Genomic DNA, 27,411 nt, shown 5'->3' on the forward strand with positions numbered 1-27,411 from the left:
GTACCCAGCCGCAGGTACTATCAGATCATGGAGCAGCGCCGGAGCTGAGCATTTCCGGCTGCCTGCTGCCGCCACCGGGAGCAAGAACAGCTCATCAGCGGGGGTGCAGGATGACGGACTCCAGCCACTCAGACACTGATGACCTATCCTAAGGATAGGCCATCAATATCAAACTAGTGGACAACCCAATTAACTTATATGTATCCTTATCCCATGGAGCATTGCCTGCAAGGCTCCATACTCAAGTGGCTCTCTAGGACATGTGCCTTGCCCAAACGTTGTCCCCGCTGAAGAGATATTGGTAGGCAGCAGCCCTTACAATCTGCCCACCCACATCGCCTCCATTCTTATTGTACACAGAATATTCCTATTAGACAAGAAAGCATGGTCTACATTGAGCATGTCTAAGGTCATTTATCTACTGGACTTCCAAGAGAAGTAAAAAATAAAACAACTTATATTCATGTACGTATTTCTGCGAACAAATTATACAATTCTTTGGCCCCCATTCTTCAAGCGCAGCACTGCTGACGTCACGAATTTCACATCGCCACACCCCGTTCCCACCCGAACTTTATCCACTTTGTCAGAGCTGGGTGAACATAGTGTGAGAATGCCAAATTGTGCAAAATTTTAAAGCAGCTTTAAGTCCAGTCAAAATTTTGCAACTCTTCAACCCTTTTTTAGCCAGAATTCTGGCATAAAGCCCTGATGAATCAGGCCCTTTGTCTTTTGTGTGTATTAAAAGAAAAAAAACCTTTCTCTCATGTGGTTCTAAAAAAGTATACTTGTATCACAATTCAAGCCACGGCATAGCAAAATTAAATAGCAACACAAGTAGCCAACGTTTCAATGTACTTAAGTGTTTCCCAATTCACCCCAAATGGCGTATGTTGGGGTACAGAAGACTTGGCAAGCTGGATATTAACACTATCTAGAACCCATGCAGGCTCGGATGAGCCAAGCAGATGGCAGGAATAGCTGCCATTGTCCGACGGCTAGCTAACACATGGCCACGTCTACTCTTACCTTGGATACACTGCTGATGTAATCGAGTTGAGGAGCACTTTCCTTATCAACTTGGTTGCACAGATTTTGCAGAGTACAGGCATAATCTTTGTCACTTTTAATTCTCAAAGCCATGAATTTTTTCACAGTTTCCAGCAGACGCAGCTCCCAATCTTGAAGCTTTAGTAAAGCCTCATGTGAAAACTTAAGATCCATGCCAAACCCCATCTTCACCAAGGCACTTAGAGGGTCTGGTCTTGACGGAGAAGTTTCTTTTGGTCAGCACATGCCCAAATGTCTGAAAGAAAATGAAACTTCATAGTGAAAAAGTTGTCGAACTAAAAGGGTTTTACAAAAAGGAGAAGTATTTCAGCGTTTAATAGCTGTATGACAATTATACCATCAGGATTAAACAGACCATTCTAAGCATGCAGCAAACCTCAAGTTATACAAAGCATGGCATACAGCATAGGCCCACAACCACCACATTCCCTGCGCTGTTTACTAATTGGAGATGTCGACAAAAACGTACATGTGCCCATACATCGGAGGCTGCCGTCAGCTAAACTGCCATTTCTCTAGACTCCCCCATTCAATGCTAAGTGTACAGGCCCCATGCACACTAGACTTCTATTTGCCCAGAACGGCAGAATCGGCAAACAGTCTAATACGGATGGGGCCCTCCCAATAGATGATGTGGGGGGAAGAGAAAAATCCAGCATGTCCCATTTTGGACTGCAAGTGATAAGACTGTCTAAGGAGTCTGCCAGGGGCTCTCTCAGAGAATACAGGAGCTCCTATGTATGGAGAGATGTATAATGCCTGTGGTGGGATTTCAAGTGTAGGAAATGCGGCAGTGGAAGCTTTTCAAGAAATCTTTGATTTAGAGCATATGCAGCCAATACCTAGCATAGGGTGCAATAGGTATACGTCATGGGTCGTTAAGGGGTTAAATGACCCATGATGTACCCAGTACGTCATGGGTCGTTAAGGAGTTAAATGACTTGCAGAGACCTATGGCTCATAATGTTTTGCTGCTGCTACTCAGAGAGTGATTAGTACAACCTGTGTGTGTCCAAACAGGATATGATGATCAAGGGAGTGATCAGGTATTTTCTATACATATTGTGTCTTATTCAAACAGCATATGTCTAAGATTTAGAGCCACACTGGCTTGAAACGCGTAAGACGTCTTTTATCTGCTTTGGATGTCCATCGAACGTCATGTTAGTTTTATGTTTTTTCAAAAATAAAATTAAAGTTTAATCAAACCATCTCTGGTCGTGTATCTGGACAGGAAACACCTTTCCAAAACCTATTGCCATTCCACTCCTGAACACGGAGCCCACCTCCTTGAACCGTCCTGGACAGAGGAACCAGTTCTACTGATTACCGGGTGAGCTGAAAAAAAAACTTTTTTACCTCTATTACTAGCATAGGGTGCAATCTATCTTGGACTCGAAGGTTCGGGATAGCGCCCTTAGCCCAACAACCAAGGGACAGAACCCTTAGCCCTACTACCCAGGGACAGCTCTTTCATAGCCCTACTAACTTAGCCCTACTACCCAGGGACAGCTCTTTCATAGCCCTACTAACTTAGCCCTACTACCCAGGGACAGCTCTTTCATAGCCCTACTAACTTAGCCCTACTACCCAGGGACAGCTGTAATATAACCCTACTACCCACGGACAGCCATCATATAGCCCTACCACCCAGGGAAAGCTGTCGTGAAATCTTACTACAAAATTTGTAGAAAAACTCCAGCACCATAACAGGTATCAGACCAGGAAATAGATTAAGTTTTTCTGTCTTATTTAGAACATAATGTTAAAAAAAACATACAAAATTAAAAAACATGACCCAAAACCTGACATGTTTCAGACCCTAAAATATGGTCCTTACTCATAGGGTCATTTAGGGTCTGAAACATGTCAGGTTTTTGGTCATGTTTTTTAATTTTTGTATGTTTTTTAACATTATGATCTAAATAAAACATAAAAACTTTTAATCTATTTCCTGGTTGGATTCCTGTTATGATGCTGGAGTTTTTTCTACATATTTTGAAGTTTGTTCCCCCGGGGCCTCCAATCCTGGTGATCCTCCGTGCATCAGTGAACTTTTGACATTCAAGGTATACAACAGTAGGCTGAAAACCTTTTTGGTAAAATCTTACTACCCACGGATAGGTGTCTTATAGCCCTACTCTAAGGGACAGCTTTCATATAACCCTACTACCCAGGGACAGCTGTCGCCGCAAAGCCCTACTACCAGTGACAGCTCTCTTATAGTCCTACTATCCAGGGACAGTTTTGCCTATCCCAAAGGCTATGTGCACACGTAGCGTTCTGCCCTGCAGAAATTTCTGCAGCGATTTGAACAGCACACGTGCGCTTCAAATCGCTGCAGAAAGAGTCCGTAATGAAAAAAAAAAAGCTGATTTCATGCGCTCTTAGTGCAGCTCCTCCCATAGACAGAGCAGGGGCTGCATGCAGAGCGCAGGAAAGAAGTGACAAGTCACTTCTTAGAACGCGCGCTTCGGGCAGCAGCCGCTGCGCTCTAATACGCCACGTGCGCACGGCTCCTGCATAATCTTCATACATTATGCTGGGGACGCAGGACGCATGCAGTTACGCTGTGGTGCAGATCGCAGTGTAACTGCATGCAAATACGCAACGTGCGCACATAGCCTAATAGCCAGGGACAGCTGTCCTATAGTCCTACTACACAGGGACAACTGTGGTATAGCCCTGCTATCTGGGGACAACGGTCACATAGCCCTAGTACCCAGGGACAGTTTTGTATATCCCTACTACCAGGGACAGCTCTAGTATAGCCCTTCCATCCAGGAACAGCTCTTTCATAGCCCCTGGCCACTTTGTGCATTGCAGTTTATGCTCGTACCATGTTTCATGGAGATATCCATGAGCCTTTACAACTAAAGGCAACCATAATGCTAATATGGCGCTTGGTGAAAATGAGTTTGACACCCCTGATCTGTAATGTGCATAATTAGCTTCAACATCCATTGCTGTCACTTTTATATTACATGGCTCCATAGAAGTTAAGAGGCTATTCACACATCAGTTTTGTTCATCGACCCATGTGGCCAATCTGAAAAATGTCACCACATTCTGGGGACGGTGGCTTGTAAAAATGCAGTATGCCGATTGTGAAATCTTGTTACAGATCTTCCTCAAGGGTTTCCACTTTTTATGTGTAAGAGGAACAGGCTGCTAAAGAGGAATTGTCCGCAGACAGACACGTGTCTGCAAACACAGCAGCTAGCTTCAGAGGGGAGGGGGGGGGGAATATATATATATTTTTTAAGCTTAATCAAAAAAAAAAGTAATATCAGTAAAGACCAGCAAAATGATTCTAAGCCATCCCACAGAAGACTAGAGATGAACTGTAAGCTGTTAATTGACCAATTATCAGATTACCGTATTATAAAGACTATAAAATGACAATAAGATGCACCCAGGTTTGGCTAACAGAAAAAAGGAAAAAAATATTATTAAAACTCCCCTGGTATTATAAATCTGTGCAGGGGGTATTGTGGGGGTATTGTTGGTTGGATTCAGTTGTGCTCCTTACTTGGTGCTCTGGGGTAAAGGAGGGAGGCAATGAATTATTCTAAAGTAGTAGAAGTATATTAGGAGGGATCTACCAAATAAAGGGCTTTATAAACTGTCCCCAACAGTGACATAAGGTCCCAATGCAGTTTACATTGGTTGTCTTGTACAAAGGTCATGAAGAGCACAAGTCTATCTTTTGTGGAATCAGCGATGTGCTTGGTGTCTTACCTGTGTAATGTCTGTCATTTATGCCACTTAAACCCCTTATACACCATTTAGTGGGCTGGACACTTCCCTTTAGTAGAGGTTATTCTAATATCCACTAACAGGGTGCCTATAGCAGATTTTATATCAAGCAGTGCCGACCTACACTGATTTTCTGTGCTCTTCCTGACCATGCTATCACAGGTGTGTAATGGGTGACAGACAGTCCTGTGGTGTCCGGATGTAGAAGGTCACAGCGTTTGGCTGCACTAACTGCTCCCTGACCTTCTATCATTCCTGCTTGGTTTTCATCCTTTTCCCTCTAGAACCCTGGTGCATTGTTCATCCTGTCAGCTGCTGTTCATCAGTACTTTCCTTGTCTATACATTGTGTCCACCCATATCCTGTCCACCGCCATTAACTTGAGAATGGCGGCAGCTATAGGCATAGAAGTGGTGTCTAGGTATAGTAAAGTAGCCATGCGCTACGCAATGAAACCACCTATAGCGCCACCTGGTGGAAAACAACGGAGTTAGCATTTTTATCTTGAAAACTTAACAAGATAAAGAAAAAAAGTGAATTAAAAAATTGTAGGGCATCATCAATTCAATACGAATCAGCACCATGCATACAGAAATGCTATGACAACCCATGACCACCCCCCAAAACATTGAATGCTGGTCACGCATATGGCGCTCATTTAACTTTGATGCTCAAAGTGGCCACCGTCAGCTGCAATGCACATCTGGACTCTGCACAGCATACTGTATCTTGCTGCATGTTGTGCAATATGGTGGGTGACACATTTGCACAAGTATCTGTGATACGTCGTCGTAGGTCCTGCAATGTTGGTGGTGGGGTCGCATACACCTGCTGTTTGATGTGACCTCACAGAATGAAGTCCAATGGGGTCAGGTCAGGTGAGCGTGGAGGCCACTCCATGCAGCCACCATACCCAATGACTTGTAGGAAGGTCTCCATGAGGTATCGCTTCACGTCCACAGCCTTGTGAGTGTTACACGTTCTAATCATAGCATTTCTGTATGCAAGGTGTCGAATTGTCTCAATCGTATTGAATTGATGATGCCCTACAACTTTGCAATTCACTTTTTTTCCTCTATCTTGTTCTGTTTTCAAGATAAAAATGCTAACTCCGTTGTTTTCCACCAGGTGGCGCTATAGGTGGTTTCATTGTGTAGAGTTCCAGTTCTATGACTATAGCTGCCGCCGTTCTCAAGTTAATTGCGGTGGACAGGATATGGGTGGACACACTGTATATATACACACCTTCACTTCCTATTACTCGGTGCTGGGGATATTTGATACATCATCAAATCTTCAGGACAAGTAGGCGGCTTGCATACAGCTGGATAATCTTGGTGGTTGTTGCAGTTAATCTGCCTCAGTCAACTAGAGATAAGTTGGTTGTTGTTTTCCCTTATTTCTTTTCACGGAGTGTCCTTTAGTGCATAGTAGGGTTGACGAAGAACTCATACCATCAGCTCCCTACCTAGGGCTTAAATCAGGGTCAGGGTCAGATATCCAGCTTGGCACATATGGCCGGAGCCTATCTAGGATGATGAGGGAAGCCAGGGCCCAGCGCTAGGCTTGGTCAGGGGGTCTCCATCATCCCCTGCCCTAGACACAAGGTTTCCCTTCCCTTTCTCATGGTATTTCCTTGTACATAGCATGACACATGCATACATTTTAGTAAACAAAAACAGCATCACAAAGAGAGAGGGCAACACGTGGAAATGTAGATTGGCCTTTATCTAGGAGACATACTCTTCAGCTAAAGCGGGCTATATACGCTACGATATTGCTAGCGATATCGTACGCAAAAGCACCCGTCCCCGTCGTGCATGCGATTTTGTGTGATCGCTGCCGCAGCGAACATTATCGCTACGGCAGCGTCACACGTACTTACCTGGTCGGCGGCGTGGCTGTGACTGCCGAACAATCCCTCCCTCAAGGGGGAGGGACGTTCGGCATCAAAGCGACGTCACCGCTACGTCACTAAGCAGCCGGCCAATCAAAGCGGAGGGGCGGAGATGAGCAGGACGTAACATCCCGCCCACCTGCTTCCTTCCGCATTGCGGCGACGGCAGGTAAGGAGACGTTCCTCGCTCCTGCGGTGTCACACACAGCGATGTGTGGTACCGCAGGAGCGACGAACCACATCGATAATCAACCATTACCGATTTTTCGTTTTGGGACAACCTCTCCATGGTGAACGATTTTGACCATTTTTGAGGTCGCTGGTAAGTGTCACACGCTGCAATATTGTTAATGATGCCGGATGTGTGTCACTAACAACGTGACCCCGACGATAAAACATTAACGATATCGTAGCATGTAAAGCCCCCTTAAGAGAAAATCAACTTGTTATCCACTTATGACAGTTTTATTATTAATTAGTCGATACACCAATGATCCATTCTATGAACCAGCACAGCAAGCTCAGCTCAGCTCAGTCTCTCATGCTCAGCATTAGGCTAAGTTCACATTTCCGTTGTTTTGCATCAGTCACAATCCATCGCCTTGAGGAATTACAGTATCCTACAAAATATTTTGCAAGAATCCTGTTTTTCCCCATAGACGTCTATTAGTGACGGATTGCGACTGATGATGCTGCGCTGCATCCGCTGCGTCGCGGTCAGTCGTTTTTTAACTGACCGCCGGTCAGGAGCAACGCAACCTGTAACGTTTTTTGAGCAGCGCAATCCGTAGGATTTTGCTACGCATGCTCTCTCTGGCTCCCTGCCCCCGTAACCAGGATACACATCGGGTAACCAAGCAACGCGCTTTGGTTAGTTACCCGATATTTACAGTGGTTACGTGTGCAGGGAGCCAGCGCTAAGCGGTGTACGCTGGTATCCAAGATAAATATCGGGTAACTACGCAAAAAGTGCTTTGCTTTTACCCGATATTTACCCTGGCTGTGCACGGAGCCCGACACTTCCCCGCTCGGCTCCGCCCCCTCCCGCACTCCGCATGTGTACACACACACACACACACACACACACACACACACACACACACACGTCCCCAGCCCTGCAGTCCCCGCGGCACTGACGTCCTCAGTGCCACTGCCTCGCTCAGCTCCACCCACCTTGAACTCCGCCCCCTCGCGCTGCGCCCCCCCGCACACAACGGAGTCCGACAAAGAAATTTCTGTTCTTTGTCATCCGTTGTACAGCGCATCAGTCACATGTGTCAAGCAACGCATGTGACTGATGCAAAACAACGGAAATGTGAACTTAGCCTTAGACAGATGGAGAGATAAGTATCTAACCATTTAGTTGTCTCTGTGAGGGGGTAGAGCATTCATAGGTGTGTGCTCCTGTGATTTAAGGAAGTAGTTAGGGAGGTCTGGAACTGCTGACCTTGCCGACTTTCCGTTCCGGAAGGAACAGGTCCTAAACGGAGCAGAGGAAAAAGGGAAGAAAACCCTTCTTCCTATCTCCCATCTTCTCGAAGATGTCATCTAGGGGCTTACCAAATAAAAAATCCCCCTTACAAGGCATGGAACATAACTTTGATTTAGACTGAGACTCTCTTGGCCAGCCCTTTAACCAAAGCGATCTTCTTGCTGAGTTGGATAAGGCCACTGATTTAGCCGAAAGCTTCAAGGTATCTGATAACGCATCCACCAAGAAAGCCGTAGCACCCTTCGCCCGGGGTAAGGCATTCAGCATCTTCTCTCGAGGAGCATCTTCCTTGAGCTGATCTTCCAATTGTTGCAGTAAGACCATTAAGGGCCTGGCTAAGCTGGTGCCTGCTACTGCTGGTCTAAGTGACCCCGCAGACGTCTTCCAAGGTGATCTCAGGTAGTTATCACCTTTCCTATCAAGATGATTTTTAAGACTACTGAGGTCTTCAAAGGAAAGGGAAGATTTCCTTGCCGTCTTGGCCACCACCAAGTCAATTTTGGGACATCGATCCCAGAGAGAGGAATCTTACTCCGGAAAGGGATATTTCCTTTTAAACAGTAAAGGAAGGTAGATTCTCCTCTCAGGTTTCCTCCACCAGCTTCTTTATTTTATCATGAACTGGAATGGAGCGTTTTGGGTTTTTTTATGTTCCAAACCTCTGAACATCACATCCTCCAGGGACTCAGGCCCTCTAGCATCCACCAGACCCATAGTAGTTCTGACAGTTTTTACAAGGTGGTTATCCTCAGCTGCGGTAAAACAGGGCCTGCCTTCAAAATCCTCCTCAGAAGAGGGAGAGGAAGAATAGGAACTTAAAGCTGAATCTGAGGTCTCCCCAGACTCCTGGTACTGAACTCGAATTCTGCTGGACAGTTTCTTGACCGTAAGCTGAGAAAGGCCCTTAAGGGGGACTCTGACTTCTGCTCTGATCACCTCTTTAAAGACTAGTAGCAAAGTCCAGGGTTTCTTCAGATATCGTTTTCTGAATGCAGTTACTGCATAATTTTTTCTGAGTCCCAGAAGGCAAGGGGAACCTAGACAAGGGACATTCTCTGTTCTTAACCTTCACCGTCCTCTTCCTAGGCCTGTCCTAAGGGACAAGGGATGACCAGTAGAGAAAAACTCACATTAGGCTGGTTTCACAGTACGTCTTTTTAACATCCGTTGAAAACGTTTTTTTAGCTGAAGTACGGATCCTGCTTTTATAGCAAATAACGTATGCAAACGCATATGTTATTTTGCAGGATCCTGCACTGGATGTTTAGGGGCGGGCATTGTAGTCATGTGATCGGGAGTGAGGGGACTGGGAGGAGGCTTCTGACAGCTGCAGACGCTGGTAACCAAGGTAAACATCGGCCTTGGATACCCGATATTTATCTTGGTTACGAGTGTCTGCAGCTGCTAGGAGCAGGAGCAGGAGCGAGAGCGAGAGCGAGAGCGAGAGAGCGAGAGCGAGAGCGAGAGAGAGAGAGAGAGATCTGCTAGTATGCCCAGAATAAATATATATATTCTGGGGCATGCTCGGTACAACAGCAGGATCCTGTCTATCGTTCACCTGCGTTTGCGTGCGTTATAGTCAGGATCCAGCAATTTGCAGTATTTGGACGGAGCTCAAAAACGCTACATGTTGCGTTTTTGAAACATGTTAAAATAACGCAAAAGGACGGATCCTGCGTCTAACGGACGCAAACGCATGCGAACGCAGGTGGACGCGAGTCCATTGAAAATGCATTGAAGTTAAAACGGATTTGCACAGGATCCGTACTTCCGTTAAAATAACGTTTTCAACGGATGTTAAAAAGACGTAGTGTGAAACCAGCCTTAATGGGATTACAACGGAGGTCACTTACCACCCACAGATGCACAAGGAACATCTGGGGACTCCTGCTGGAATCCACCAACCTCTGGCTGGCCCGCGCACCAATGTAGTGACTGACTCCACTTTCTCTATTCTGCAACCGACTTTTCTGCATCGTATGCTACTCCAGGATCCTATGATCCTGCTGGTCCTCCATGTTAGAAATGGAGGAAGGCATGAGCACCCGTTACTCCATCCCACGCCGCTTTATCGTCTGCTGGAGTGGTAGCGGTGGGCAATGCCTTCTTGCTGTCTTCCGCGCAGAGACAGATTCCGGTTCCTGCTGACGTCATCTAACTGGCCGGCACCTCCGGATCTTCACCAGATGCGATCAAGTGCAAGGACAGCCAACGGCCACAGAGCATGAAAGCAGACGCAAGCAGGAAACGCTGTCCGGCGCACTCTATTGCAGGGACAGCACACGGGTGCCAATTAGGAACATAGACCTGGAGGAAAAAAAGGTGATTCCTGCAGGAACAGTCGACGGGCGCCGAACAGAAGCGCAGCCTAGATCTTCATCTGGAGCACTCACTGCAGGGACAGTCCCCGGATACCGAGCAGGTATGCCAGACATGAAGGTTAGAGGACTCAGCCCCTGGACCTTTAACCTGAGCCTGCGTCCCATCCCAAAGAAAAAACACCATCTGAGACGCTTTCGAGGCTGAGGCTGATGATGTGGCAATAAAACATTCCTCCAGCCGGTGACTCAGCCCCGGGACAGCAATCCAAGGCAGCACCCCAGCAATTCTGGGTCTCTCATCCTGGGAAAGAAAACCAAATTGATGCAGTAGAGAGGTGCCACCCTTATATTTCAGTGGATTTCCGGTCCTAAAATAGGTGGACCTTTCTCTCCCTGGTGGCGCTGTCGTGATGAAGGGAAAAAATAAGGTATTTTAAAAAGAAGTAGCCGGACACCTCAGGAGATCTGCTGAGTTGAATAGCCAGGGGTGGATTATACGCTCATTTTAGGCTATGTTCTCACGATCAGGAAATGTTGAGTCTTCGAAGCTGCAGAATTTCTGCTCAATCTCCACACCTTAAGCCCGCTTTACACACTACAATATATCTTACGATGTGTCGGCGGGGTCACGTCGTAAGTGACGCACATTCGGCATCGTAAGGTACATTGTAGTATGTAACAGCTACGGTAAAACGTTCAATCGCACGCACGTCGTTCATTCCTCATGAATTGAACGTCAGGTTGTTCATCGTACCCGGGGTAGCACACATCGCAGTGTGTGACACCCCGGGAACGATGAACAGATCTTGCCTGCGTCCTGCGGCTCCCGGCCAGCAATGCGGAAGGAAGGAGGTGGGCGGGATGTTAACGTCCCGCTCATCTCCACCCCTCTGCTTCTATTGGCCGGCTGCCGCGTGACGTCGATGTGACGCTGAACATCCCTCCCACTACAGGAAGTGGCCGTTCGCCGCCCATATCGAGGTCGTATGGACGGGTAACTTCGTGTGACGGGGGTTAATCGTTTGTGCGGCACAACTTCCTGATGTCAACATCATTAGGTGCGTATTACATGCGTTTTTATAAACACGTGCGTTTTTTTATGTACAGAATTTCCACATCTAATGCAAGTCTATGGTGAAATTTCGCACAGAAGCCTCAGCATATCCGCAAGAGAAATGGACATCCTGCGAATTAGAAAAACGCACCGCATGATAGTTTACAGAGGGTGAAAAAGAAGCACAGGACATGAGATTTATTAATCCCACCCACTTTGCTGGTACTGTAAAACGCTGAGTTTTTCAATCAGCAAACAAAAATACGCAACGTCAAAAAACACAAGTAAAACTCCTTGTAGGAGGGTACTCTAAGGCTGTATTGCACACAGTGCGTTTTTATACATTTTGATCGTGTTTTTTAATGCGTTTTGAGAGCACTTTTGTCACAAAACTGCAAGCAAATTCTAGAGTCAGCAAAATAAATGGGAATCCTGAAGTCTCATGCACACATTGAGTATTTTCTCCTTGCAAATTTCGGCACAAAATATTTTGGTGCATATTTTTTTTTAGTGTTTTTTTTCACCCATTGAATTCAATTTGAAAGACACATGCAAAAATGCATTCAATATGGGGCAAAACTGCATCAAAAATGTGGCAAAAACACACAAAAGATTCATATTTTTGGATGCATTTTCTCTGCCAAAAGATGCAGAAATGGTGCAGAAATTTGTACATCCAAATACTCAAGGTGTACACACCCTTATGCTTCCTGGACACATCAGCTGAACTTACACATAGGAACAAATCTATTTTTAGCACATCAGTTCTCAGATACAAAAAAAAATAAAAAAAAACTTTGCTACCCAGTTTTCCTAAATAAGGAAATGATCGTAGAAAAATAGAAAAAGCCCTCAGATTGAGTTTAGCAGCCTGCAGTGCACAGGAGCTTCAGAGACCAGAGGCATAACGATAATCAAGCCCCGGAAAGTTAGCACCTTTTTCAGCTGCATGTGCATCCCTGGAAATACATTGAATTCAAATACTGTGCGGAGAAGAGAGCCACCGGATCCCTGCCCTGCAATAGTTGTACAAGCCACCAGCTAATCAGAGGCCAGCAGCTGACGTCGGCATGTTTGTCGCGGGTAAAACATGACAAACTGGAACGTGCTGCCCCATCTCAATGTTTTGGCTGTGGAGAAGGAAAAGGGCCCTGCTTAGTGTAGGACCTCGGACAGGTGAGAAAAATCTATTTAATGGCTTGTTATTTTTGTTTTGTTTTTTGGCGTATGAGTATATTAACTGGATGGAAGATATCATTAAAGAACTCGGTCTGGGAAGTGGAACATTATTACAGAGTGGGGAACATTAGTAAAAGGAAGGGGTCATTATTACTTGCTCCTATTGGATGATAATATTAATGATTGGGGGACACCCAATAGTCCACAATTTGTGACATTTGTAGTTGACATGGCAACTTAAGGGCAAGTTATGGCCTTTGGGTCATCCAGCTACAGTGATCTGTAAAGCAGAGCAAATAACAGGATCTAACAGGTGAATCAGTGTGAGGTTAGGTTCACACAGCAGTATCAGTATTTGTAAACTGAAACCAGGAGTGGGTGAAAAATGAAGAAGAGGTGACGTGTTTCTATTATACACTTTTCCTCTGATTGATCCACTCCTCCTTTGGCTTACAAAAAAAGAAACAAAACACACAATGGAAAATGCCCACCCATCTGCCCCCACAAGTGATCTGTTTAAGGCTGGCTGCATTTCTCCCAAGCGGTAGGGTGTTCACATTACCAGCCGTGAGAAATTACCTGTAATTACCTCTGTAGTCTCGTTATGAGGCTGCATTCAGTACAGTGTCAGTCGCGGCTGAATGCAAGCGTCGTGGGACCTCAGTGGATTACGCCGGAGCTGTGTGTTTGGGGGATTAATAAAATGGTGTAAGAGGGGCTTTTTGTCTTTTATTTAAAATAAAGGATTTTTTGGTGTGTGTGTTTATTCACTTTACTTACGGGTTTATCATGTCAGCTGTCTCATAGACGCTGCCATGTTTAAGCCTGGACTTAAATGGCAGCGATGCACTGCCATTTAACTCGTTATTACCCTGATTGCCACCGCATCACGGCAATCTGGAAGAGCCGGGGACACTCCGGGACTGCCGCATAATGGATGCGCTAGTCCCAGGGTAGCTGCGGGCTTATATTCTCGGCTGCGGGAGGGGGGGGGGGGGCATTAACCATGGCCCTTGCCCTTTAAAGACTGAGAATACCGGGCTGCCGCTGTGTGTTTACCTGGCTGGACAGTAAAAATACAGCGGAGCCCGCATTTTTTTTATATATTATAATATATATATATATATATATATATATATATATATATATATATATACACATATATATATATATATACACATATATATACACTATATACATACACATACGTTTCATTTGTATGTGTATTCTATATGTCTGCGTGTGAGTGTGATCTGTGTGTGTTCTATGTCTGTGATGTGTGTGTTTACTCTCTGCTCCACTTCCTCTTCCTGTCATAATGACATAACTTCCCTGCAAAATGCAGGGCAGTGATGAGCATTACCGCAGGTAAACCGCGGCTATACCGGGGGTATACCGCACATCATTTGCTACCTGCGTTATACCTGCGATATTTCGCGATTACATTACAGTGAATGGAGTGAAATTCCGCAGGTACCTGCAGAAAAGAAGTGACATGCACATATTCTCAAGAAATTTTCTCAAGAAATTATACGGAAAGAATGTTCTTGAGAAAAAAAACAGTGTGCGCGCACAGCTATTTTTTTTTTCCTTATAGGTTTTGCTGGGAAATGTCTGCAGAAAGGTTACAAACATTTCTCAAGAAATTTCAGCAGCAAAACCGCAGGTAAAACCGCAGGTAAAAACGCAGGTAAAACCGCAGGTAAAACCGCAGTGTGCGCACAAGGCCTTAAACTGCACTGTATTATTGACAAAGTTAGTGCGTTTTGCTTCCCCAGCAAAGTCTATGATAAATCATAAATTCCATGCGCAGGTTGCTTTTTTTCGGCAGCGTTCTGTTTGACAAATATTTCTCAAAATCGTTGCCAAAGGAAAAAAAAAAAAAAGCAGCATGTCACTTCTTCATTCCGTTTTGTGAACATTTTCCACCCAATGAAATCAATGAGGTGTGTCAAAAGGCAACCAAAACGTTTAGCTGTGCGTTTGAACTGCCTTTTGGTTGCATTTTGGAAGCATTTTTGTCAACAAAAACACAGGTCACCAACTTTTCTCCATTCTCTCTCCGCTTCATACTCCCCAATCACCGGCGCGCCTGTCACACTGCTCCCATGGCCTCTCCTGCTTCTGAAAGTGCCGGTTCCTCATTAGGCTCATCTCATATTCACAGCACCTGCTCATTAGGCTCATCTTATATTCACTGCTTCCCCCAGCCACCGGCGCCTATGATTGGTTGCAGTCACACATGCCCCCATGCTGAGTGACAGCTGTCAGATTGCAATCAATCACAGGGTCTATATAATATAGTACAATAAATAATTTTTTAAAAAAACTGCGAGTGGTCTCCCAAGGAAATCTGGCATAGCATTATAAACCTACCTGTTAACTATTGCCCTCTATGGTTAGTCCTCTGTGCGATGACTGAATCCATGTCCCTATTGCAATAGATCCTACTTTCACAGATATTAGTGCTATGCACAAGTCACTTTACATATAAGGTGCTGGCACATATACTGTGAGTAAATGGTGGTAAGATGATTGTTCTATATAGTGCCACGTCATAATGGAGAGACATAACTAAGGAGAGGCACTGGTCATTTTAATGAAAGGTGCCTGATATATATTCCAGATTACTACCTGCCATATTATAGGGGACTCAGTTGAATAGTCCCTTATGTAATATAGGCAAGTTGGCATGGTAGACAGTCCCTTATGAGCTCTTAATGATTTGATACTAGGCACAAGTCACTTTACAATTAGAGGACTGATATCACTAAATCATTGAGAGTGGGGGATAGGTTACACATTAATATATAGTGCCAGGGTACAAGTGCAATAGGATCACCATGTAACTGCACGAGTCACTTTAATATACATGTTGGACACTATATTAATTTCGCAGCAGTTTGAGTATTACAAAGGCTCTTTGGTTAGTCTAGCTGCAAATTACGGTATATTTCTATCGGAGCCTGGTTGCTTTGCAACCATTAGGGGCACTTTGCACACTATGACATCGCAGGCCTATTGCTGTGATGCCGAGCGTGATAGTCCCCGCCCCCGTCGCACATGCGATATCATGGTGATAGCTGCCGTAACGAACATTATCGCTACGGCAGCTTCACACGCACTTACCTGCCCTGCGACGTTGCTCTGGCCGGCGACCCGCCTCCTTCCTAAGGGGACGGGTCGTGCGGCGTCACAGCGACGTCACATGGCAGCCGGCCAATAGAAGCGGAGGGGCGGAGATGAGCGGGACGTAAACATCCCGCCCATCTCCGTCCTTCCGCATAGCCGGCATGGGCCACAGTGATGCAGGTAAGCAGATGTTCCTTGCTCCTGCGGCTTCTCACACAGAGCGATGTGTGCTGCCGCAGGAGCGAGGAACAACATCGTACCGTTGCTGCAGCGAATTCTGAAAATGTCGGACACTACACCGATGATACAATTACGACGCTTTTACGCTCGTTAATCGTATCAAAAAGGATTCACATACTCCGATGTCGGCAGCGACGCCGGATGTGCGTCACTTTCAATTTGACCCCACCAACATCGCAGCTGCGATGTCGTAGTGTGCAAAGTACCCCTTAGACTCAGATAGGTTTCAGACAATGGTGTAAATTAGTCATGCTTATTTTAAGAAGGAAAATAAAAAAGTGATATTTTAAATTTATTTGTTCACATAAGCCAGTGAATTTATTGAATTGGTGGACAAGAGTTTATAGGTCGTCACAGTGATATATAAGCCAACAACCCCTGCAAACAAGGATTGCGTTTTCTTCACGATACCCTAGTTATTGTAAGCAATATACTGAAAAACGTGTCCAACTTTGTGGAATCCATAACGCAGTGACAATGGTTGCTTCGATAGACGGTCTAATAACATTACAGTGAACACATGTGGTAGAGCCCCTTGGTCTTTAACCCCTTTACGACCGCCGATACGCCTTTTAACGGCGGCATATTCGGGTACTTTTTCCGATCCGCCGCTTTTTAACGGCGGTCGGAAAAAAGGGTCTAGCGCCCCCCAGAGTCGGAAAATTTCCGGGGTCTCAGCTGCCGGGGGTAGCTGAGACCCTGGAGATTACGGTTCAGGCCGGTTTTTTCATTTAAAGGTACGGTGATCGCCGTTATTAACCGAATAACGGCAAGCATGTACCTGCAAAATGAAATGCCGGTTTTTAATGCATTTTAATGGTTTCTCTCACATTTGACGTGATCTAACAGTCAAATGTGAGAGATCGGTCCTTGTCCGGTCCCTCTCGGTCCCCCCCCGGTACCTGGGTCTCGTTACCGAGTTCCCACGGCATTCCCCCGGCCCCCCTCCTTCTCGTGTCCGTGTAAAATGGCGGGCGCATGCGCAGTTCGACCGCTAAAGTCTGCCTCCTTCCACCTAGCAACGTCAGGAATTTATTTCATTGGTTCCTGACATTTGAACACTGTGTTAGACCCTATCACAGTGATCAAATACCCCAAATATTTTGGAAATGGCAGCATTTGGGTCTGCCTCCCTCTTCTCTCCCTTGTAGTTGATCTGGGAGAGAAGAGAGAGAGAGACTACATTTGCTGCCGTTTCTGTCAGAAAAAAAAACACCAATTTTTATTATAAATCAGTCATCCTCATCCCCAATATCCTCACCCAAAATATCCCCCCCCCCAAATATCCTCATCACCTCCGTCAGAATCCCCCCTTAGTTAGAATTTTTATTTTAGATTTTTTTTTTTCTTATATCAGGGTTAGATCAGGGTTAGCATCAGGGTTAGCATCAGGGTTAGATCAGGGTTAGATCAGGGTTAGGATCAGGGTTAGGATCAGGGTTAGGGTTAAAAAAATCTAAAAAAAAATTTTCAAAAAATTTAAAAAAAAAAAAAAATTTGTAGTATTTTTTTTTCTTTTTTTTGCTAGGCAGTGAAAAATACTGTAATGGCGCGGAGAACATTTACCGCCGAGCAGGCATACATGCTTCTTGCCTCCGGCAGTTCAGGCTCGGATACAGAGTCTGCCTCTGAAATCGAGCGATTTTCGGATGGTGACGACTCGGCTTCCTCCTCGGGATCCGACAGCCCGATGGTAGCGGAGTCGGTCGTCACTGCTGAAACGTCAGAGGCAGGTCCAAGTAGTGCCCTTCCCCGGCCACTATGGTATCCTGACCCGTCCTTCTCCCCTCAAATTCCTCCGTTTGTAGCAACCCCCGGTATAAATGTAAATGTCACAAATTTTACCCCATTAGATTTTTTCCAAATTTATGTTACCCCAGAAGTCCTCCAATTATTTGTCCACCAAACCAATTTATATGCCCGTCAATATATATCCCAACATCCTACCTCCATCCATTCCCGCTCCTGGATCCCCACAAATGTCCCCGAACTTAAAAAGTTTTTGGGCATAACTTTTAACATGGGGTTAGTGAAAAAATCTACACTCCGCTCGTACTGGGCAACAAAAACAGTGCACAGCACCCCTGTGTTTGCAGCCATCATGACCCGATCCCGATATGAGACCCTTTTGCGATTCCTGCACTTTAACGATAATTCCCAAGCCCTCCAAAGAAATGACCCAAACTATGACCGACTTTATAAATTGAGACCCCTAATATCCCTTCTAAAAACTACCTTCCTAAATTCGTATACCCCTGACAAAAATGTTTCTATAGACGAGTCCCTTATGAGCTATAAGGGCCGTCTGTCTTTCCGCCAATTTATCCCCTCCAAGCGTGCCAAATATGGTATAAAATTATACAAAATGTGCGAAAGCACAACCGGTTACACGTGTGCCTTTCTCATTTACGAAGGGAGGGACCGCCAAATCAACCCCCCAAACTGCCCCCAGACAATTGGCATCCCTGGCAAAATTGTTTGGGAGCTAATGACCCCCTTCCTTGAGAAAGGCTATCACGTGTATACTGATAATTACTATACCAGTGTCCCCCTTTCTAAATCCCTCCACGCTGCAAACACAGGGGCCTGTGGAACAATCAGAAAAAACAGAGTTGGTCTACCCCCACAGTTGGTGTCTAAACGTGTGGAGAAGGGTGCGTCCTCCTCAATGGCAAGTGACCATCTTCTTGCCATAAAATGGAGAGACCGCAAGGATGTTTTCATGCTGACCACATTGCATGCGGACACCACTGTGACGGTCAGGGACAGGGGCGCCACCAGTGACAAACAGAAGCCGCTCTGTGTCGCAGACTACAATAAGTTCATGGGAGGTGTAGATTTGTCTGACCAGGTGCTTCAGCCTTATCTAGTGAAGCGAAAAACCAAAACCTGGTATAAAAAGGTAGCAATCTATCTCCTACAGGTTGCTACCTATAATAGCTTCATCCTCTATAGAAAATCTCAAGGACCGCTCTCTTTCCTCCAATACCAGGAGAAAATTATTGAGAGCCTCCTCTTTGACTCGGAGGCACAGGAGGAAGCCTTCGAGTCAGAGGATGTCCGGAGACTTTCCGAGCGTCATTTCATTCGCCCCATCCCTTCCACTCCCACCCAAAGGTATCCCCAAAAAAGATGCCGTGTTTGTAGAAAGCACGGCACAAGGAGCGATTCCCGGTACTTCTGCCCCATGTGCCCCTCCCAACCAGGCCTTTGCATCTCCCCCTGTTTTGAAACCTATCACACATCCCTCAATTATTAATTGGCATAAATAAATTACACCAAACTGTGTGGTAGCAGCTTTTTTTTAATTTTGAAAATACTTTACTTTTATATTTCTGTTCAGTAATTTTTTTTTCTTGGACTAGTAATAAAGAGAAAATTTTCAGCAGTAAAACACATTTTACCCCATTTCACAATTAATTCCAGGACTTTATCATCACATACCAAACAATTATTCAGACGAAACCCAGTCCACATGCCCACGTCTTTAGACTCCAGAGTGTGGACCCCACTAACGTTCTTGAAAAGTCTCATCATTTGACAACTTTCCAGGACTTCATTACTCAAACATTTTTTTTACCAATTATTTTAGTTTGACTCATATTACCACTAGGTCTTACTACACAAAACTTTTCTTTGCATTTATCTTGGTATTATGGGCATGATCATTTTATTGGAGGATCCCCTAACAATGATGCTGTGCCATATTCAAACACTATGGGCTTTACTGCAGGGTTCTTGCCGAACCACCTGCATCGAACAATACTTTCAGAATTCTGTAACGGATTGGTCGTTTTGTGCACATAGCGGTTCCTACCTTGGCGGGCAGGAGCCTGTTATGATGTACCATGTCGCTTGGCACATTTGTCCCTCATATAGGGATTGATGGAGCTAAGAAGACATTGTACGACCAGTTATTTGGAAGATAAAGCTGTCCTTCCGGCCCTGCTGGTGTTCTGTCATCTTTGGCACACTCAGGTTTGCCACATAGTGGCTGCCAACTCCTCCACATTTGAACATTTTGCCCTTCCGTCCAATAAAGTTTATTCTTCCTTCTACAACTGTTTTGTTAGCAAGACCAAGTCCAGTAAATGTGTTTTTAGGGGCATGCCGCCCTTTTGTGAGTAATAATTCCTGGAAGGATTTTCTTGTTTGGTAGCACAATGTCTCTGTAAGCTTTGAATAGGTTCTGGGATTCCATCAGTTTTACCCTGAAGACCAAATGGTGCACCATCTATAATAGGCATCAGCTGCATAAAAAATGGTGTCAAACTACTCCCTACCTCTGTAAACAAATACATTACAGGGTATAACTTACAAAGACATTTATGGGGTTTTTCTGTTCTTGAAACCCAAAAGCTCTGCAAATTTGAGAATATATTCCAAATTCAGCCAAATTTGCTTTCAAAAATTGCTCCTTTCGTTCCAAGCTCTACCATGTGCCCGTACAGAGGTTTCTCGCCACATGTGGGGTATCGGCGCGCTCATAAGAAAGTGGGTAACAAAGTGTGAGCTCCAATTTTTGGAGCTACCTCTTGAAAAAGTGAGAAAATTGATGCTAAAGCAACATTTTTGCTAAAAAAATGAAAATTTTCAATATGACAACCTAATGTTAGCAAATTCTGTGAAGTACCTGTCAGTCCAAAATGCTCACTATACCCCTAGATAGAAGCCTTAAGGGGTCTAGTTTCCAAAATGGAGTCACTTGAGGGGGGTTTCTGCTGTTTAGGTACCTTAGGGGACCTGTAAATGTAACATGGTGCCCGCAATCTGTTTCTGCCAAATTTGCTTTCAAAAATTCAAATATTGCTCCTTTCGTTCCAAGCTCTACCATGTGCCCGTACAGAGGTTTCTCGCCACATGTGGGGTATCGGCGCGCTCATAAGAAAGTGGGTAACAAAGTGTGAGCTCCAATTTTTGGAGCTACCTCTTGAAAAAGTGAGAAAATTGATGCTAAAGCAACATTTTTGCTAAAAAAATGAAAATTTTCAATATGACAACCTAATGTTAGCAAATTCTGTGAAGTACCTGTCAGTCCAAAATGCTCACTATACCCCTAGATAGAAGCCTTAAGGGGTCTAGTTTCCAAAATGGAGTCACTTGAGGGGGGTTTCTGCTGTTTAGGTACCTTAGGGGACCTGTAAATGTAACATGGTGCCCGCAATCTGTTTCTGCCAAATTTGCTTTCAAAAATTCAAATATTGCTCCTTTCGTTCCAAGCTCTACCATGTGCCCGTACAGAGGTTTCTCGCCACATGTGGGGTATCGGCGCGCTCATAAGAAAGTGGGTAACAAAGTGTGAGCTCCAATTTTTGGAGCTACCTCTTGAAAAAGTGAGAAAATTGATGCTAAAGCAACATTTTTGGGTAAAATGTTATTTTTTTTTTTTTTCATTCCACATTACTTTAGTTCATGTGAGGCACCTGAAGGGTTAATAAACTTCTTTGATGTGGTTTTGAGTACCTTGAGGGGTGCAGATTTTAGAATGGGGTCACTTTTGGGTATTTTCTGTCATCTAGGCCTCTCAAAGTCACTTCAAATGTGATGTGGTCCCTAAAAAAATGGTTTTGTAAATTTTCTTGAAAAAATGGGAAATTGCTGATGAACTTTGACCCCTTATAACTTCCTAACCCCAAAAAATTTTGTTTCAAAAATTGTGATGATGTAAAGTAGACATGTGGGAAATGTTGTTTATTAACTATTTTGTGTGACATAACTCTCTGGTTTATGGGCATAAAAATTAAAAGTTTGAAAATTGCAAAATTTTAATTTTTTTTGTCACATTTCATATTTTTTCACAAAAAAAAAAAAAAAATATCATCCTAAATTTACCTCTAACATGAAGCCCAATATGTCACGAAAAAACAATCTCAGAATCACCGGGATCCATTGAAGCGTTCCAGAGTTATAGCCTTATAAATGGACACTGGTCAAAATTGCAAAAAATGGCCTGGTCATTAAGTACAAAACTGGCTTCGTCCTAAAGGGGTTAAGATCTCTGTTTCGCGGTGGCCGTCCCCTTAATCTGATGTGTGAAACCCTTTCCTTCCTTCTTTGTGATCCCGCTCTGGTCGCAGCAGGCTGCAGTGTGAGATCTGCTTCACAATTCGCTCTCGTTTCTCTGCTACATGTGCAGTAAATAGGGTCTAATAAAGCATTTACTTGTAGTGCACCAAGGAGAGATCATCTCGTGTCGCACATTGGGACGCTAATGCACAGTAAGCACGCATCCTTTACATAAGGATTTTACACACAGATTTTGATGAGGATTTCACCCTACTCATTGCAATGGAAAATCTGCAGAAGTAATTTACATGGCGCAGATTTCCAGCAGATCAAGTGTACGAGTCTATGAGCATATTGTATGATGAGCAACAGAAGTAATTATTAACTGATGCTTAATAAAACCGGCTGGGCCCATGTGAGCGGGAACAGAACCCAGAATTAGATTACTGAATGGTTAAGGGGAATCTGTCACCAGTTTTCTGCTAATCCATAATGGAGCAGCATGATGTAGATACAGAGACCCAGAATCTGATGACAGGTCCCTTACTGGGCTGCTTGCTGCAGTTTTAATTAAAAACTTTTCTCCTGTGTAGACCTACCATTTCTCTGAATGCTTAGCACTGTATAATCCCACCCACACCTTTGCTTAGCAGCTTTCTGTTGCCTTGTGCATAGGCAGAAAGCTGCCAATCAATGGTGGTGTGGTTGCACTACCTGGCAGCAGATTTACTAGTCCTCTAATAATAAATATCCTGCTGATAAAACAATTATTTTATAAAAAACTACAGCAAGCAGCCCAGTAAGTGACATAGCTGGAATCAGGATCTCTACCCCTACGTCACGTTGCTCTGGTGACAGGTTTTGTATAATGCATAATAAGATAGTTTTTTTATGGGTTCCTCCTGGACGACTTAATGTGCAATCACTGAGTTAACACTGATTACTTTCCAGATTATTTAATAAGACAGTATAGCGATAAAAGCATAGCCCATTCTGTCACTGTGGAGCTACATGTCCTATATTGGTTAGCGATAACTAAGAAGAGCCCCACTAACCCCCCTCTATTATTCACTGCTGGACGTGAACAGTAAGATTCATAGAACATTAGTCGAGTGGCCATATCTGTAGACCGTGAGCCCTGAGAACGTCCAGCTGGTGATATTCTCGGTGCCTCTTACGATTAGTAGGCACAATCATTATTCCGGCATGACAATGAGTGCATCTGCTCTTATATACTCTGCCGATGTAACATGGAGCATGGAGAGAAGAGTCTATGCATTAGGCATTATTGTTGATGAGCCAACTGTACCCCAGAGGATTATCGGTCAGGGGTCCTACTCATAGGCCATGTTACACTGTCTTGTACCCTCACATCAGTGGCTCTCGCAGGGTTTTTATCTGAAGCAATGAAAAACAGAAACTCAGAGTATTCGCTGACGGGGCAACTGTAATGATACACACAGTTAAAAGCATCTTCAAGCCCACCTCAAGAAAGCAGATATGGGCTAAAATTATGACCGGCCGAGCACAGAGTGATCACGTCTGCATCATTAGTCAATGGCTCCATCAGCACATACGCCCAAATCCCGTTTTCCAGGAGTGTGGACCTAAGCCCTGACGGAGCCACTGATGTGCGGGGCACACGCAATGTGAACCTGGCCTTAGGGTGGAACACTTGCTTTGCCAACCCTCCAATGTACAGTAGTCTCGTTCCATGCTGATAAAATAAAATAGAATAATACGCAGTAAAGATAAATGCCTAACAAGATACCAAAATACAGATATGGCTTCCAGTACATTTACTACAAGTGCAAAGATACAGAACACAGTCACTTACGAGCCCCTACTCTATAGCGGCAGGATTAGGGTCCGCTCCAAGGTCCACTCACTTAGACTCTGCTGATTTATGGCACTTTTCTGTGAAAGAAAGAAAAAACATCAGCACAAAGAAGCTTGCTTTACCACAGCCATTTCCCTGAAAGTGTGCTTTGTCTATACTTCTCTAAAAGCCATACGTTTACATAATGCAGCAGACCTATAGAAACATGCTGGGTATCGTCATTACACTTCTGTATGGGCATGAGGGGAAAGAAACGTTAACCGCCCAGACTCTTAAAGGGAAACAGTCAGCTGTGCAGGTTTTTGACACCGGAGAGCAGAATAATGTAGGTGCAGAGTCCAGGATTTCAGATGTGTCACTTACCTGGCTGCTTGCTGTAGTTTTGATAAAAGGTTTAATCGGCAGGAGATCATCAATATAGGACTAGTAAACCTGCTTCCAGGTGGAGCTCCATATTCAAGACCTCAGTATAATACTGACCCCAACACTGATTTTTAGCTTTATGTGTACACTGTGCATAGGCAGAAGGCCACCAATCAGTGGTGTGGGCGGGGTTATACTGAGCTAAGCATTCAGAGATCTGCAGCAGACAAAACTATAAGCACTACTGCAATAAGCCCAGTAATAAGTGACAAATCGTGCTGTCCCTACATCATGCTGCTCTCAGATTACATATATAAAACCTGGAGGCAGATTCCCTTTAAGCTAAGCATGATCTTAAAAAAAAGAGATTACAAAAAGATGCTTTTAATTGTTCTCTGGTTTGACATGTTAATGGTCCTATGTATGGTCTCCTGAATTATATGAAAACTTATTTAAAGGGAACCTGTCAGGTGCAATATGCAGTGAGAACCAGGAGCAGTTCTGGGTGCATATTGCTAATCCCTGCCTAACCGTCCCTGTATACACTAGCATAGATAAAGAGATCTTTAAACAAAGTATTTCTAAAGATCTTTTATAATATGCTAATGAGCGCGAAGACTCTTCATTGGATCAATGGCAAATTAAGTAACACCTCTACATGGAAATTCCAGTTTTGGTATAAAAATTACATGATATTGCTATATAGAATTAAAAAAATATAGCAGAGCGAAATCAACCATATGAGGGACTAAGAGGGTCTCAAATGAGGGCAACCTAAAACTAGGACCCAAATCAGTGAAATATTGACCAATTTTCTCTAGGAGGAGACATCCAGCACCCCATAATTAAGATAAGCAGTAACTCTATAGATTCCACTACAACTTAAGTAAGTGTCTTCACTTACGCATTTCTTATTTCAAGAGCTCCAAGGCCTCGTTCAGACGTCAGTATTTTCCTCATTTGAGAAAAACCGTCCAATTCCTTTTCGATCAGTGTGGTCAGAACGTCATCAGTTCTTCTCAAACGTGAAGGAACAAAAGAAAAAAAAAAAAAAAAAAGAAGAAGTCTTCCCCACCTTCTCCTTTCTGACAGTTTATGAAAATGTCATTCGAGGGTGGTCTGATGTTTTTTCATGGACACAGACTTGCATTGTTGATTTTGATCCAACACTCTGATCAGACATGCGTCCACGATTTCCAGCAGACCACTGGGGCCACGAAAGATCATGGACACGTGCATTGCCCCATAGACCACTACAGGTAAGGCTATGTGCGCGCGCTGCGTTTGACGCTGCTTTTTTGGCCGCTAAAAACGCTCAAAAACACAAAAACGCACCCGCGGCAAAAACGCGGAAAAACCGCACTGGTAAAAACGCATGTGTTTTTACCGCGTTTTGGTGTGTTTTTGGCTGCGTTTTTCATCTTTGCGTTTTTCCAATGCATTGCATGGGGGGAGGGGGAAGAATGCAGAAAAACACAGAAAAGAATTGACATGTCCATTTTTTTTTAAGATCAAAAACGCAGCTTAAAAAAAAAAAAAAAGTTGTGTGTGGACAGCAAAAATGAAAAGTCATAGACTTTGCTAGGTAAGCAAAGTCATGCAGTTTTGAGCCCAAAAACGCACTGTGCGCACAAAGCCTAAGAGTGCTATCTGTGGAAAGTGTAGATAGCAAAGGAATGCAAAAACTGAATGAGGCCGTATTCCCAGCTAGATGTAGGTGACTGGATGCTGATGTCAATGCTAATATGAAAAGCGAAGCCATTGGAGCAATGAGGCCGCCTTCAGACGTTCGTGATTTTCTTCCGGACTTTGGTTTGGATTTTCAGAGTTTGGTCAGTGTGTCCATTTTTACCATCAGCGTTTTCTCATATGCAACAGAAGCTACTCCTAGAATTAGACATTGAAAAGTGACCAGCTCCAGATGCAACTAGGAATCCATCAGCAAGCTCAGTTTTCCATGTAGCCATAGATTTGAATAGGCAAGTTGGAGCCACGTCTAGGAACAAATTTGGTTTTCAAAAAAAAACACACAGGCGTGTGAACATACACCAGGATACATGTGGCTACTGTGAGCAGCCTGTGAGGCCTGAACGTGCTGCCATGGCGTGCAGCGTCTTCGGACGTCTGCCATTGACAAAAAAATATCATTGGTCCATAATTGAAAAGGGATTTTGATAATTAGCGTGACCAAGTGCATTCAGTGAGAACATTCCTCAGACAACCATTAGTAATCTCACGGATAGCAGACAAGGCGTGTAAGTGCGGGTATTTCTGCATTTGGAGATCATTCTCAATGATGAATAAATTAAGAAGCTTTGATAATTATGTTTCCATTTTTTCCATTACTTGCACATCATTAAAGGAAATCTGTCAGCAGCAGTTTGCGATCTAATCTGATAACATGCTGTAGAGGTTAAAAAAAAAACAAAATCAACAATGCCTCTCTTATCAGGCTGTGGGCTGTTTACTTAAACTAAAGGTTTTATCACCTAGTGATTATCATTGCTGGACTACAATGTCACAAGCACAGTAGTCCAATACGCCCCCTCCGTTGATACCTCACTGTCAATGTACACTCTCTATTGAGAGCCTGGTGTGGATGGTGCAGCTCTCTCGGCTCTGCTACATGCTAAGTCTAAAAGCTCTGTGTCAGAATTAGGACTGAGTGGATCCAGACTGCAAAAGTTTCAAGGGTTTCAAAGATTTCCAGGTGTCAAAGCCGGATCCGGAAATCCGGGTACACGAGACTCTGTGTCATGGCAGCAAACTGCTTCCGGGTCATGCATTCACTTACTGTACTGCGCAGTACAGCTTTGCGATCTTTCCCCGCCCACCCTGTCATCTGTGATTAATTACAGTAGGATGCGCCCCCAGCATGTAACAGTGTCTGCCTGCAGTCATCGTGGCTCCATCATAAGCTATACTCACAGCCATCAGTCGTTCTCTATGATCACTGGCTGTGAGATATAGCAGAGCTGGATGCGTCGTCGTGGGACCTCGTGTGGTTTACGCCGGACCTGCAGGGTGTTGGGGGTTAATAAAGTGGTGAAGGAGGGT

At 44.4% G+C, this 27,411-nt stretch overlaps 1 protein-coding gene across 2 annotated transcripts in view; it reads right to left on the reverse strand.

Annotated features, from left to right (window-relative positions):
- Positions 1-27,411, reverse strand: part of FER (FER tyrosine kinase) — a 369,513-nt gene that overhangs the window by 317,152 nt on the left and 24,950 nt on the right. For both annotated transcript variants that reach the window (XM_075325025.1, XM_075325026.1), the window contains exons 3-4: positions 23,989-24,068; positions 1,030-1,306 (exon numbers count right to left, since the gene is read on the reverse strand). In XM_075325025.1, coding sequence (XP_075181140.1) covers positions 1,030-1,236 — 207 coding nt within the window. In that variant the 5' untranslated portion in view covers positions 1,237-1,306; positions 23,989-24,068. The remainder of the gene's footprint in view (positions 1-1,029; positions 1,307-23,988; positions 24,069-27,411) is intronic.

The sequence above is a fragment of the Anomaloglossus baeobatrachus genome, chromosome 1, assembly GCF_048569485.1.
Source record: "Anomaloglossus baeobatrachus isolate aAnoBae1 chromosome 1, aAnoBae1.hap1, whole genome shotgun sequence".
NCBI classification, from domain to species: Eukaryota; Metazoa; Chordata; class Amphibia; order Anura; family Aromobatidae; genus Anomaloglossus; species Anomaloglossus baeobatrachus.